Source organism: Hipposideros armiger, unplaced genomic scaffold, assembly GCF_001890085.2.
Source record: "Hipposideros armiger isolate ML-2016 unplaced genomic scaffold, ASM189008v1 scaffold_833, whole genome shotgun sequence".
NCBI classification, from domain to species: domain Eukaryota; kingdom Metazoa; phylum Chordata; class Mammalia; order Chiroptera; family Hipposideridae; genus Hipposideros; species Hipposideros armiger.
Genome location: NW_017732183.1, coordinates 692885 through 706567, shown reverse-complemented (window position 1 = coordinate 706567; position 13683 = coordinate 692885). Strand labels below are relative to the sequence as shown.

Genomic DNA, 13683 nt, shown 5'->3' with positions numbered 1-13683 from the left:
GCATTTCAGCTCCTCTATTGTGGGTATCTTCAGGGCGTGGACCATTTCCTATGGGGCTTTGCAACAGACACTGCACAGAGCAGGTTCTCAATTAATCATAATGTGATACTGAAACTTTGAAAAGAGTTGTGTTTCTCTGGCCTTATGATTTAAATTTTTTAGTAGATAGTCATACATACATATGATCAAAAATTCAAACAGCACACCAATAGTCATCAGTGAAAGAAGGTATCTTCCCCAAGCCCTTTTTTCTCAGTCAACTCGTCCCCTCTTGGCATAAGCAACTACTGCTACAAACATTAGAGATATCCTAGGCATTACCATTATATTTTAAAATGTATTTTAAGTAAGGTTTTGATGGCATTCTGTTACAAGAAAGAACAAAAACAGAGTGGAAAGAAGACTTGGATTTTTTTTTTAAGTTTTAAGAATAAACTAAGACATTCCAAAATTGCCATACTTTAAAGCCATGTTAGGGTAGCATGTTCCGGTAAAGACACATTCGTAGGGTTGAGAGTTGAACTGTGAAATCCATAACTGCATTTTTATCTGTGCCGTCCCATACTGAAAGGGTGTAAACTTCACAGTCACATTCATCTTCCCATTCGCTGGAATTATTCCTGAGAGGAAAGACGTGAGAAAACATGATACTTTCCCTACTGCAAAGTCCAGTAAAACACACACACACACACACACACACACACACACACACATTCTTCCCAAGATAAATAAAAATATTTCTATTCTATTTATACAGTCTTTTCATTAAATACACATGAATCAACTTCTGAGTATTTACACTGATATTATTTACCAACTACTAACTTAATCCTTTATAACAATTATCTGATTGTGTCAGTTACATAAACATATACATATCAATCAGCATTAGTGAATCAGAGATGAATCCCTAGAACTATATTCTTTAAACTAATTACCAGATGTCAATGTTAATGCTGTGAGCAACAAGGAACAGCTAGGAACACATATAAAAGTTTCTTCCCAAATAATTCAGTTCCCTATATTGATTCTTTTCAAATCTTCGGGATGGACTACTGTTCTCTTCAAAGTCAAATATCCCACCATGCCTTATTCCTGCCTGTATCTCTGGTGCCATTGGAGCTGGAACACAGTAAGTGCTCAACAAACAGGGAAAAAAACATAAAAGGGAGAAAATAAGGGAGGGGGATGTGGGGGGAGGATCAACGTACTAAGTGTGAGAAAGGCTAATGTTCTATGTTCTGACTTCCCTCTTTGCTTTGCTTTCTAGATGATTCCTTTTGCATCTGGTCTTTCCTCTCCCTGCAGAGGCCTTGCACATTCTCCATCCGTAGGAACTAAAACTCCTCTAAACTTCTGTCAGCCCTATGTACTCATCTACTGTTTGAATTGTTGCCTTTCAAAGTTTTTAAGTTCCTAACTAGATTGCAAGCCCCTAAGGCAGAAAACAGGCCCCAGACTCTTTTATCTTCCTGGATCCCTAGCACAGTGCTTCAGAAATAAGTATCTGTCAATTTCCTGACAGCAGAAGTCAAAAATCTCTAAATAACGCTCATTAGTGACCTGAGATACCGCCACAGGGAAGAGTGAAGCAGAAGCCAGAGCTCTAGTCTATCAGTCAACCTGCGATCAGCTGAATAGAAACCTTGGTGCCCTAGAGTCCAATACCTGGACCACCTACTTAGTCAGAAAATACACCTATTTAATCTGCAATTCACTGGGACATTCACTAAGGACATTCTATTGCTTCTGCTCCAGCTCATTAACTTAAAAAAATAAGAACAAGCTCTGGAGCAAGGATTAATGTTTGCCTTGACCTGGCTGATTTATTTTTAAGTGCTCCCAGCACAGGCCTAATACATAAAGCACACAGGACCTGTAGCCTAGGCAACCGGAGTACACTGCTTTTTCCATTAACAGGGATGCCAGTTAACACAGCTCGTGAACAGAATTTGGCCACAGATGATTGTCAGGCATTAACATCTATAAAAGGTGTACCAGGCAGGCATAGCTTACTGCTTAGAAAAAATTAATGGTGGGAGAAATGAGTATGTTTCATATTTAAAAGTGAAAAGAACATCCAAAATTTTTCTACTGCCTTAAAAAATNTTTACTTTCCCCAGGGCACCACATTTGTTCCGTGGTCTCAATCTCGACTCTCTGATGTTCACCTCTAATCTGTCTCCAGCTTAGACTTGTACCTTCAGCTGCCACCTGGAGGCCTTCCAGTCACCCCAGATGTAACATGTCCCAAACTAAACTTTTCATCTTCCCCCTAACCAACTTTTCTTCCATATTTGAGATCTCAGTTAAAACCACCAACCTGCACCCAAGCTGAAAACCTAAGAACCATTCTATCTTCTTCCTTTCCTTACCCTTCATTTCCAATTTATCTACAGGTTCCAGCTCTGTCACTAAACTTGGCACATTCTATGGCATCTCTCAAAGTTTCTGTGCCCCCTCTGGATGGTGACCTTCTTGAGGGCAGAGACTGTGGCTTATTCACTAGCACAGAATCTTACACACAATGGGCATTCACTTTGCCAGATGAATAAATGGTTGGGTTTGTCTGTCAACCAAATGCTGGCAATTACAGACTCACCTCTCATATTGGTCTGGCTGAGGCATGTCTGTATCACCTTCATCTTAAAAACAGCCAGAAAATATTCCACTGTGGGGTTGACAGAGAACACTTGATGTTTTGTTTTTAAAATCATGTGCAAAGGATCTGGCCAATACACCAAACTAAATTTAAATGCCAATCTAATATGTGCCTTTCCTAAATGCTAAGATTTCCTGATGTCATGATTTTATGTTCTTTTGTTTGTCTTATGAAAAATAAAAAAGGACAAATTTATTCAAATATCCGATTTGGACTCCAAATCCAGGAAGAAAAATGTATTCTGTATGAGAAATATATTCATATCTAACAAGACACATGTTTTTCTCCCAACTGCTCCTACCCAGTACTGCCACTGTGTGTAGCACTGAGTGTAGGAAACTCCCACTCTCAAGCTTAAATATGTGTGTTATGACTGAATTGTGCTCCTCCAAAATTTATATGTTGAAATCCAAACCCTTAGCCAGGAGGCACTGGCTAAGGAGGTAATGGAGTTAAAACAAGGTCATTAGAGTGGGCCCGAATCCAATGTGACAGGCGTCCTTACAAGAGGAGGAAATTTAGACACAGAAGGAAGACAATGTGAAGGCACCGGGAAAGCCATCTATAAGCCAAGATGAGAGACTTAAGGGGGCACCAACCCTGCCAACACCTTGATCTTGGCCTCCAGCCTCCAGCACTGTGAGAAAATAAATTTGTTATAATAAATTTGTTATTTAAGCCATCCAGTCTGTGGCATTTTGTGATGCAGGTCCAGCTGACTAATACAGTAAGTGATGATTCCACAAGTCCTACCCATCAAGTCCAAGCCCCTGTGACATGGAGCTCCAGCCGAGTCCTATCTCCGTTGGCCCCTGTGTGTCCTGTGCTTCAGCCACTATGGACCTGTCCCCAGTGTTCTCTGCCCCTTCCCTGCACATAACAATGTCTCATGCCACGGTGAGCCGAGGGGTGTTGTACAGTCCCACAGTTCCCGTCTCTGCTCTCCCCTCCCTGAACCTACAGGTGCTGCCTTGGTGACTCAGACATGACCACCCTCCCTTCAATCAGTTTTCCCCTCTCTGCTCAGCTCCTTTGAATGTTTGGATCTGGCTCTGGCATGGCTCCCAGTCACTGTCTTTAGGTCTCTTACCTTCATGCTCTGCAGATCATGAGACAGGTGCACTGCACACCCAGAATTCCAGACCAGACTTGAGGTATTTCCTCCCTCTCAACTGAATGCCTTTGTCCTCTTTATGACTTTTCAAAATTATACCATGTCATCCAGGAAGCTTTCCAGTTAGATGAGTTATCTCTCCTCTCTGGCTTCTGAATCCCTCCAACACTTAGTAGAGGTCTCTCGTGACATATACAGCCAGCCTTGGTTTATAGTTAACAATTAACTTGTCATCAGCCTCCTCCCCTCCCAACTTAACTATAATTTTTCTTTCTCCTGATATGGCATCTTGTATATAGTAGGAATTCAAAATAGTTCATGAAATAAATGATATCAAATTAGCAGTAATTCTGACCTTGTATTTGGTGTTTACTCTTTGCCACTCTTCAGCAAGGTCTTTTCTAAATTTAAAAGACATAGGATCTTTACCAAGGTGCACCTGCCTGGGGAGAAAAAAAACAACTTCCAGAACCCATCAGAAAATGACACTCAATTTCAGAATGGAATGTCTTACCCATACTCTACGACTGAAAAGGGATATTGAGATATTAGAGGAGGCACTATGGAAAAGAGAAGTTATAGAGGCTCCAACAACATAACTAAGATGAATAATGTGTTCAACAAAATTAAGCTTATCTGGGGGCTGGCCGAGTGGCTCAGTTGGTTAAGAGCATGAGCCCTGAGCAACAGGGTCACTGGTTCGATTCCCACATGGGCAAGTGAGCTGCACTGAGCTGAGCTGCCACCGAGCTGCCAACAGGTGGCAGGATAACTCAGCTGGTGAGAGCAAATGCTCCTGACAACAAGATTGCTGGTTCGACTCCCGCATGGGATGGTGGGCTATGCCCACCCGCATCTAAGATTGAACACAGTACCTTGAGCTGAGTGGCTGTGAGCTGCCAACAGGCAGCCGGATGNGCTGTTGCTCAGAGCTCAAACTCTTGAGCGAGCTCTTAACCAACTGAGCCACTAGGATGGCCCTTAAGGTTAGTTTATTTGATATTTTTCTTGTTTCTTGAAACAGACCTGTGTTGCTATGAATTTCCCTCTTAGGACTGCTTTTGCTGTGTCCCGTAGATTTGGGTTTGTTGTGTTTTCATTTTCATTTGTCTTGAGATAGCTTTTGATTTCCTCCTTGATCTCATTGCTGACCCACTCACTATTTAGTAACACGTTATTCAGCCTCCATGTGTTTGTGTGTTCATCAGTTTTTTCTTGTAATTCATTCCTTGTTTCATACCAGTGTGGTCAGAGAAGACACTTGATATAGTAAATTTATTGAGACTTTTATTGTGACCTAACACATGGTCTATCTTGAAAAGTGTTCCATGTGCACTTGAAAAAAACTGTATATTCTACAGCTTTGGGGGTAAAATGCTCTAAAAATGTCAATTAAATCCATCTGATCTAGTGTGTCATGTAAGGCTGCTGTTTCTTTGTTGATTTTCTGTCGGGAAGATCTGTCCACTGGTGACAATGGGGTGTTAAAGTCCTCCTACTATGACTATATTTCTATTGATTTCTTCCTTTACGTCAGTCAATATTTACTTTATATATTTAGCTATTCCTAGGTTGGATGCACAAATGTTTACAAGGGTTTTATCCTCTTGTTAGATTGATCCCTTTATGTAATGTCCCTCTTGTCTCTTATTATAGCCTTTGTTTTAAATTCTATTTTGTCTGATATAAATATTGCTACCCCAGCTTTTTTTCTGTTTCCATCCTCATGAAATATCTTTTTCCATCCCTTTACTTTCAGTGTGTATCTTTTGATCTGAAGTAGGTCTCTTATAGGCAGCATATGTATGGGTTTTGTTTTCTTATCCATTCAGCTACCTTATGTCTTTTGATTGGAGCATTTAATCCATTTACATTTAAAGTAATTATTGATAGATACATAATTATTGCTCATTTTTTTCTTCTTTTTTTCTTGTTGCTGTTCTGATTGGGTTTTCTCTGTTACCTTGTCTTCTAAATAGCTGACTTGATCCTCTGCTTCACCTGGTTTGCTGGTGGTTCCTTCTAGTGCATTCTTCATTTCAGTTACTGTATTCTTCACTTCTGATTTGTTCTTTTTTATGGTTTCTATGTCCTTTTTTATGCTTACTATCGCTTTGTTGAAGTTCTCACTGAGTTCTTCTATTCTTCCCTTAAGTTCATTGAGCATTCTTATAATCATTGTTTTGAACTCTGTATCTGGTAGGTTGCTTGCCTCCATTTCATTTAGTTCTTGTTTTGGAGTCTTCTCCTGTTCTTTCATTTGGGACATACTTGTTTCCTCAATTTGGCTGCCTCTCAGTGTTTGTTTCTATGTGTTAGGTAGATCTGCTACATCTCTTGCCAGGTGGCCTTATGTAGTAGGTGTCCTGTGGGGTCCAGTGGCACAGTCTCCCTGGTACCTGTGCTGGGTGCTCCAGGATTGTCCCTTGTGTGGGTTGTGTATGCCCTCCTTTTATATTAGAGTCTTGATTGCTCTTGGCCCCTTAGTAGGTGGGATTGACTCTCAGGCTGACTGGCTGTGGGGTTTGGCCACAGCTTATGGGTTGCTGTGTGGGGGACTTGCCCAACAGAATAGGATTTGCCCCAGCGGGCTCTGGTGCCTGCTGAGACTGCTCTTTGGGTGTGCTGCTTGTGGGGCTAATTGGGTGATGCTCTGCTATGGTCTGAAGCTGACCTCCAGGTATGTTGGTCCTGGAGCCTCTTGGGAGCGGCTCCAGTGCAGGCCCAGGTCAGCCTCTGCCTGTGGCCAGCAAGGATATACCTGGTAGGGGCTACAAAGCAATACACAGTTGGTCACTCTCTATGCTGGACCTGGAGATGCATGGGAGAGACCACGCTGTGAACCAAGGATGAGTGCCACCAGTACCGGGTTTGGGTATCTCCACAAAAAGTCCACGCCAACCCAATGGGACAATTGCAGGCCACCAATGCTGCCCAGGGTGTGTGGACAAGGAAAGGCCCCAGAGACCACACAGACCCTGACTCACATCCTTGTCTGGCCTCCCACAGACTCTGTTACTTGGCTTGGTTACTTTATCTGAGGCTCAGTGTTCTCATCTGTCAAATGGGAAGAAGAGAAAATAATGTATGTGGTTTGGGATAATGCTTGGCACATAGCATGTGTCCTTCCCAATGTTTGCGTCAAATAAAACAAGTTATAATATGTTGTGTATGAAATTATCATTAAAATGTCAGGAAGAGGAAATATTTCTTGAAAAAACTTACACTTGACCCATTAGCAATTCCCTCACAAGGCCACATCACTGGGATGCGCTGCCCAAAGCACTAGGTCTTCCCTTTGGCTCCACAAAAGTGGTAAATTCAGGCAAATCTACAGGTCAGATGCAAGGACTGGGCTGCCTCTGCAAAGGCCTACTTTAAAATTTAGGCCTGAGGACTTCCAGTGAAAGGGTGCAAATAGGAGCCCTGAGGCTTTGGTTACCATTTCACTTCTGAATTTCCTGGGAAGAACCAACTCTTGCTCAGCCACAGATGATGAAAACACACATGGTACAAATACAGCTAATAGTCCTTATTTTAATCTTTAATTCCCTTCTCCCTCCAGTAAGCTTTTGTGACTGGAACTAGAAATAAGTAGTAAAAGGAAGTGTTTTGGAATTTTCCTTTTCCTCCCTGTCCATCAGATACTCAAAATGCAGATACTGGAGCAGGATGAGAACGGCCTGGGAGCTCTACGTATACCAATGAAAAGTTGAGGAGAACTAGTCTGAGTAAAAGGATGCTGGGGAAAACTAAGCCAGGTCAGCAGTTCACTGTCAAAAACAAGCCCTATAACTTGCTGGCCAGAAGCAATGACCGTAGCACGCATGTATTGCATGCCTACTGTATTGGGCACTGTGCCCAGCACCACAAAGACAGCTCCTAGGAGGGCAAAGTGACCGTATAGGAATGCTTATTGCTGAGCTCAAGGTGCTGCCTAAAGTGTAGCACAAGCCCCTGCAGCCACCCATTGCTCAAACTAAAACCAAAAGCCACCTCCTGACCCCACCAGCTGGGCCAACCCTTCAGCAAGGCCTGTCCATTCCACCATCCACCCCTCACCATCTCCATGGCCAGCACCCATCAATGGCCAGCCTCAGTTCCCTTCCAAAGGAGGATGGTTGTCTGCTTCTCCCTTGTGCTACCCCAATTCACTTCCCCCTCGGAAGCCTAAGAGACCTTTTGAAACATAAATGAGATCATGTCACTCCCTTGCATAGAAACCTCCAATGGACTTGTGCCTAGCTCAGAGCCAACCCCTGACTCCTACCCTACTCAAGTTGCCATCAGCCTCTCCAGCTTGGTCTCACAATCTCCACCCCTTGCTCACACCCTCCAGACATGCTGGGTTTCCATATTTCCCTCAAACGCAACCGTGCCAAGCCTGTTCCAACCTTACAGTCTTTGCACTGATAGCTTCCTCTGCTTGAAACCCTCTTCTCCAGCTCTAATCTGGTCTGGTGCCTCTCTATTCATCAGATCTGACTACCCAGTCTAAAGCCATCATTTGGTCACAGCACAATGTTTTGGGTTTCTTCACAATCATTTCTACTCTGGGTAATGGCCTTCTTTGTGTGCTTTGTGTCTCTCTCCCCAACTAGAATGTCAGGCCCATCAGAGTGGGAGTGTGTCTGTCTTGTTTCCTATGGCACTCCAGGGCCTATCACAGTCCCTGATGCACAGCAGGTGCTGAGTACTTGGTTCTGGAATGAATGCATGGATAAATAATGTTGGGCCCCCAGGGGAAGATGCAAACCCTGTAGAAATGAACCCAGCAGTATTTCTAGTGAAAGATGATAAAATAAAGCTATTTTAACTTGACTACCCTCCTATAAAAGTAACCAAAACAACAAGAAAAAAAAACACATCAAATGAAAGAGAGGAAAAATCTTCTATTGAACAAGAGAAATGACTATAACAACAAAGCACAGATAAGCAGCATGCCTACCAAATACTGTAAACTAAGGCATGCAGCATGCTGAGAGCCAGGAGGATAATAGATTTCCCCTAAACTAAGAGTCACAGACCTGAAAAACATATCCAACTACTCTTTGATTAAAGTGACAAAATGTGCAAATGTGGCTGGGCCCTGGAGAAGTGGCGATCATGACAAAAAAGATCCAACCCCAATATCACAGAATAGCATGAGGGGAGCTGATGAAGCAACTATGGTGCCATGCCATCTCTATCATCTTAGACCCAGGTCCTACTTCAGAAGGTGGCTAGAAGTGACATGGAGGGAAAGAAAGGAGCCAGTGACCACAGAATGGCAGCACACAGAACAGATGATGCAGTGACTCTCTTATGACTCATTCGGCCCTCGTGAACACAGGGCAGTGATGGCAGATATTCTCCCAGCATGCTTGAGCTCACAGAGTATGGCACCAGATTCCCTGGGTTCCAATCCCTGCTCTGCCCTTGGGCAACTAAACTAAACACTCCATGCCTCAGATTCCTCATCTGTAAAGTGAACATACTAATAGAATCTATTCATAAGAGTTGTTGGAAGTATTAAATGAATTATACATTCAGAATGGTGTCTGGCACATGGTAAGCACTATATAAACATTAGTTATTATTACTCTTATCATCACCACCACCACCATCATCATCATCATCCCTTCTCCTACATTATTCTTATGCTGGTAGCAGGCCTTATTCAAAGTTGAGTAAAATGCTGAGTAGAACCAACACAGGTACTATGCATGAAAGCTGCAAATTTTTAAATTAATACATTTTGAAGGAGGAAAGGAACATAAACAAAATCAGGTGAAGAATACACATCATAGGAGGATGCCATCAGAACACAGGTGAGTCACCAGAGTCTTAAAGAAATTACAAACAACATAACCTTGTCACAGGAAGAGTCACCAAAATTCCAGGAAGAAATATTAGAACAACACTAGAAGGAGATAAAAAGAGAGATGGAGGAGCTCAGGAAACAAACGAAAAAAAGAAAAGGAACTGTCACTGAGACAGAAATTGCATCAGAAGGAGCAACACCACACACACACACACACACACACACACGCACACATGCACGCATGCACGCACACACACGCTGAAAACAGAGACATGGCAGGTAGGAAGGAGAAATCCATGCAACATGAAATTATTTTAAAGAAGATAATAGATTCTGAGGAAAAAAGATAACCAACATACACACATAGTTAATACTCCTGAGGAAGAGAACACAGCAAGTAGGAGATTAAAATATTCAGTTTTAATAGTTAAAAATGTTTCTAATATAATGAAAGTTGTTTTTCTCCAGATTGAAAGGACATGCCACGTTCCAGGGAAAAAAATAATACAGAACACCACCAATATATGTTCTAATAAATTACTTAACTTCAAGACTGAAAAAAAAATATTCTAAGGGACCCAGAATCCACTTGAATGGGGAGAGATTCAGACCACTCTCAGGATTCCTAGCAAATTCAAATCACAGGACACTCAAACGATGTCTATAGAATTCTGAGGTGAATAAAGTTGGAAACCAAGGTTTTTTTTTTATACCCAGTCAAGTTGTCCTTCAAGATTACAGGCAGCAGAGAGACATTCTCAAACATGCAAGCACTCTAGGTATGCAGCCCCCAGGAACTTTTGGTTAACAAGCCACTAGATAACAAAACTCAGACATCAGAAAAAGAACTTAAAGAAATGGAGAAAACATGGAGTAAAGAATGGAGGTGAAACCCTAGTTTCATTTATTTATTTTATTTTTTTTATTTTAAAGATTCTTATTGGGGAATTGGAGGATGGGAACAGACAAATTGCTGTCCTTTTGTTCTTCAGTCTAGTTGTGGAAGATGTTGCTTCACTGGCCCAAGTTGGCACCATCATTGCGCTTTTCCTAGGCGAGGCAGATCAGTCGCCAGCTTCTGGACACCCGCTCACGGTGTCCGCTCACGCTGGCTGCTGGCTACACACGGTAGCCCATGGTAGCCCACTGCAGCAGGGGCTGCAGCCTACACGGTCGCTGGTAACTCATGGCAGCCCAGCTCCAGGTTGAGCTGTTGTTCAGCATCTTAGCTGTAGAGGGCAGTGTCACTAGCCCTCATATGTGGGATCTAAACCAGGGCCCTCTGGCGTCCCAAGCCAGCTCTTAACCAACACGCCACTCAGCCGGCTCCCCAGTTCCATTTAAATAAAACTATGTAACTGTGGTGTTTATGGTCACAAGAGAGAATGTAAATGCTATTCAAGAGAGGTTCAAATAGAATAGTGCCTAGCACATAATTGTCGCTAAGTGTTACTATTATAATTTACTGAAAGTTCTATTGTAAGAACATCAACTATACTTAAAAGAAGAAATATTATCTTGTTTAGCATAATGTTGGTAACCGCTCATTTTCTCTTCTTTTTAAAGCCTAAAAATAATAAAGTTCTACACTCTGGAAAGAGAATCAAATCCTGTTTTTTTGCAATATATGAACAGTAGCTACACTGTATTTCAAAAATCTCAGAATGGCGCCTGGTTTTCTACATTTCATAATTTAGAAGTAATTCAAAGTTTCTGCTTTGAACCCTCATTTGTTGGACAAAATATACACTTTCAAAGATGAAAGATGAGGAAACGAAAGGGTAACTACCCAGATATTTAAAAACATAATTTTGGTGTTCACAGCAGACTACTGTGAACAGATATTTAAATCCCAAGCCTAAACATTAAGGGACAGAAACTGGGGAGCAGAAATCATTTCAAGTGGAGATTTCACATTCAAAGGTCCTGAGGCTATGGAACTATGTCTTTTGGGGCATGCAAAGACAGACTGTCCACACCATGCATGAGACAGTTCATTGGACACTTCAACTAAGGTTCTGAAAGCTTGGGAAGAAACAGCATTCACATTTTATTTGAAATTGAAGTATAAGGTGAAAACAGAACCAAGGAGGTACCAAGAGCCAAAATTAGAATTAGAATGGATTAACTCCTTATTTCAACTTTTGACCTTAGCAGAAATTTACCTGGACACTATTATAAAAATCTACATGAGGGGCCGGCTGAGTGGTTCAGTTGGTTAAGAGCTTGCTCAAGAGTGTGAGCTCTGAGCAACAGCTGTTCGATGCACGGCCCGAGCTGAGCTGCTGCTGAGCTGCCAAAGGCAGCAGGATGGCTCAGTTTAAAAAAAAAAAAAAAGAAAGAAAAAAAATCTACATGACATAAATGATCCTAAGTATCCTTATCCACAAGTATGCAATTACAATTTAGATTATGTCAGATACGTAAATATCTATTACTGTTACATATTTGAAAATAACATATTCAAATGTGGTTTATTCTCTTTTGTAACTTGAGAACTACTCTTCAAATCCTCTTTGATTTGAATCCTCTAAGGCAGCGGTTTTCAACCTGTGGGTCGTGACCCCTTTGGGGGTCAAACGACCCTTTCACAGGGGTCGCCTAAGACCATCGGAAAACAAAAAGATACTTACATTACGATTCATAACAGTAGCAAAATTACAGTTATAGAGTAGCAGCAAAAATAATTTTATGGTTGGGGGTCACCACAACATGAGGAACTGTATTAAGGGGTCGCGGCATTAGGAAGGTTGAGAACCATTGCTCTACTTCTCTAAGGAAATTGGAAACTTGAAATCTTGACTCTCCTTACCTGATGTTGGCTCAATAGTAAAGGCTTGATGAGCCTGAATCAAAGTAATATGAAATTCAAAGTCTACAGGGCAGCTGCACTGCAAAGGAATAACATATTTTTTGCTGCAAAGGAAAAAGAAAAATGGAAAATATCATTTTTCATTATAAGGAGCTCTTTTGGTATCAAAAAATAGAGACTTGAGTTATGTAATAACCACAACAATGATGACAGTCAACACCAATACAATAATTCCTGGGTGTCAGCTCTCCTACACACTTCCCAGATAGCAATTTTCTAATCCTATGAGGTGGTACTATGATCGCTCCACTGACAGGTGAGGAAACTGAGGCACAAGAGAGCATACATGTTCTGCCCAAGGTGACATGGCTAGCTAGTGGCAGGACCAGGATTTAGCAGCGGTTGACTACCCCGAGTGTCCACACTCCAAACACCTCTGTCCTGCTGTCTCGAGTACTGTGGGCTTATCCTATTAGATACTCACAGTCACAGGGAAAGGCATCTCTGCCACACACCAGGCCATAGGGAACCCGGGGACCGTGGAATAAGCAGGTCTTACAGAAGCTGGCCAGCCCTAGCCTTTACAGAGCTTGGAACCAGGCCGTGTTGAAGAAACTACACTTTGGGTTGTGTTTGGTTGAAACATGCCGGAGACTATTTAGTTAGAAGTCCAACAACCAGGAGGGGACCTGGGAAGGGTCTGTGTATTCAGAAATGCTGTCCCACCCAAGATAAGGTCAACTTCTGGGTAAGCTTGAAGTTGTTGCTTACAGCATCACAGGAGTTGCCACAGTGGTGGCACTTCTCAGAGTGCCCTGAGTGTCTCCTCATGTCCTCTCCTTCAAACAGGCCCTTCCCAGGTCAGCTAGAGTTTGCAGGATGAGTGAGACCTGGAGCAGCAGAGCTCTCCAGCTGTCATTGGCATTCTCCACAGAGCTGGAGCAGGTTATTTGGGTGCTTTTAACAGCATCATGTTGAGCTCCTTCTTTAAGTGTCTCTTCCCTTCTCCACCTCATAACTCCTGTGCCCTCAGGCCCATCACGTCCTCCTGCCCAGCAGCTTGTCTCTACCTCTTCACCTTTCAGATGAGGACCTCCCGGCCAATGGCTCTCCCCTCTCACATTCCCCAGTTCACACTCCTGGGGCAACGTGATTGTGATCAGTTGGAGCAGAGCTGCCAGGCCAGCTCCTACCCTGTCTTCTGAGTGGTGCCCATGCAGACCGAGGCTGACTGGGGACTCTTCCCATCATGACTGCTTCCTCACCTGCCCAGTGCCAGTCTACCTGGGAGA

General features: G+C 42.6%; 1 protein-coding gene across 1 annotated transcript in view; it reads right to left on the bottom strand.

Moving 5' to 3' along the window:
* Positions 1-13683, bottom strand: part of CFAP221 (cilia and flagella associated protein 221) — a 112537-nt gene that overhangs the window by 62400 nt on the left and 36454 nt on the right. The window contains exons 7-8 of the mRNA XM_019629251.1: positions 12392-12495; positions 461-620 (exon numbers count right to left, since the gene is read on the bottom strand). Coding sequence (XP_019484796.1) covers positions 461-620; positions 12392-12495 — 264 coding nt within the window. The remainder of the gene's footprint in view (positions 1-460; positions 621-12391; positions 12496-13683) is intronic.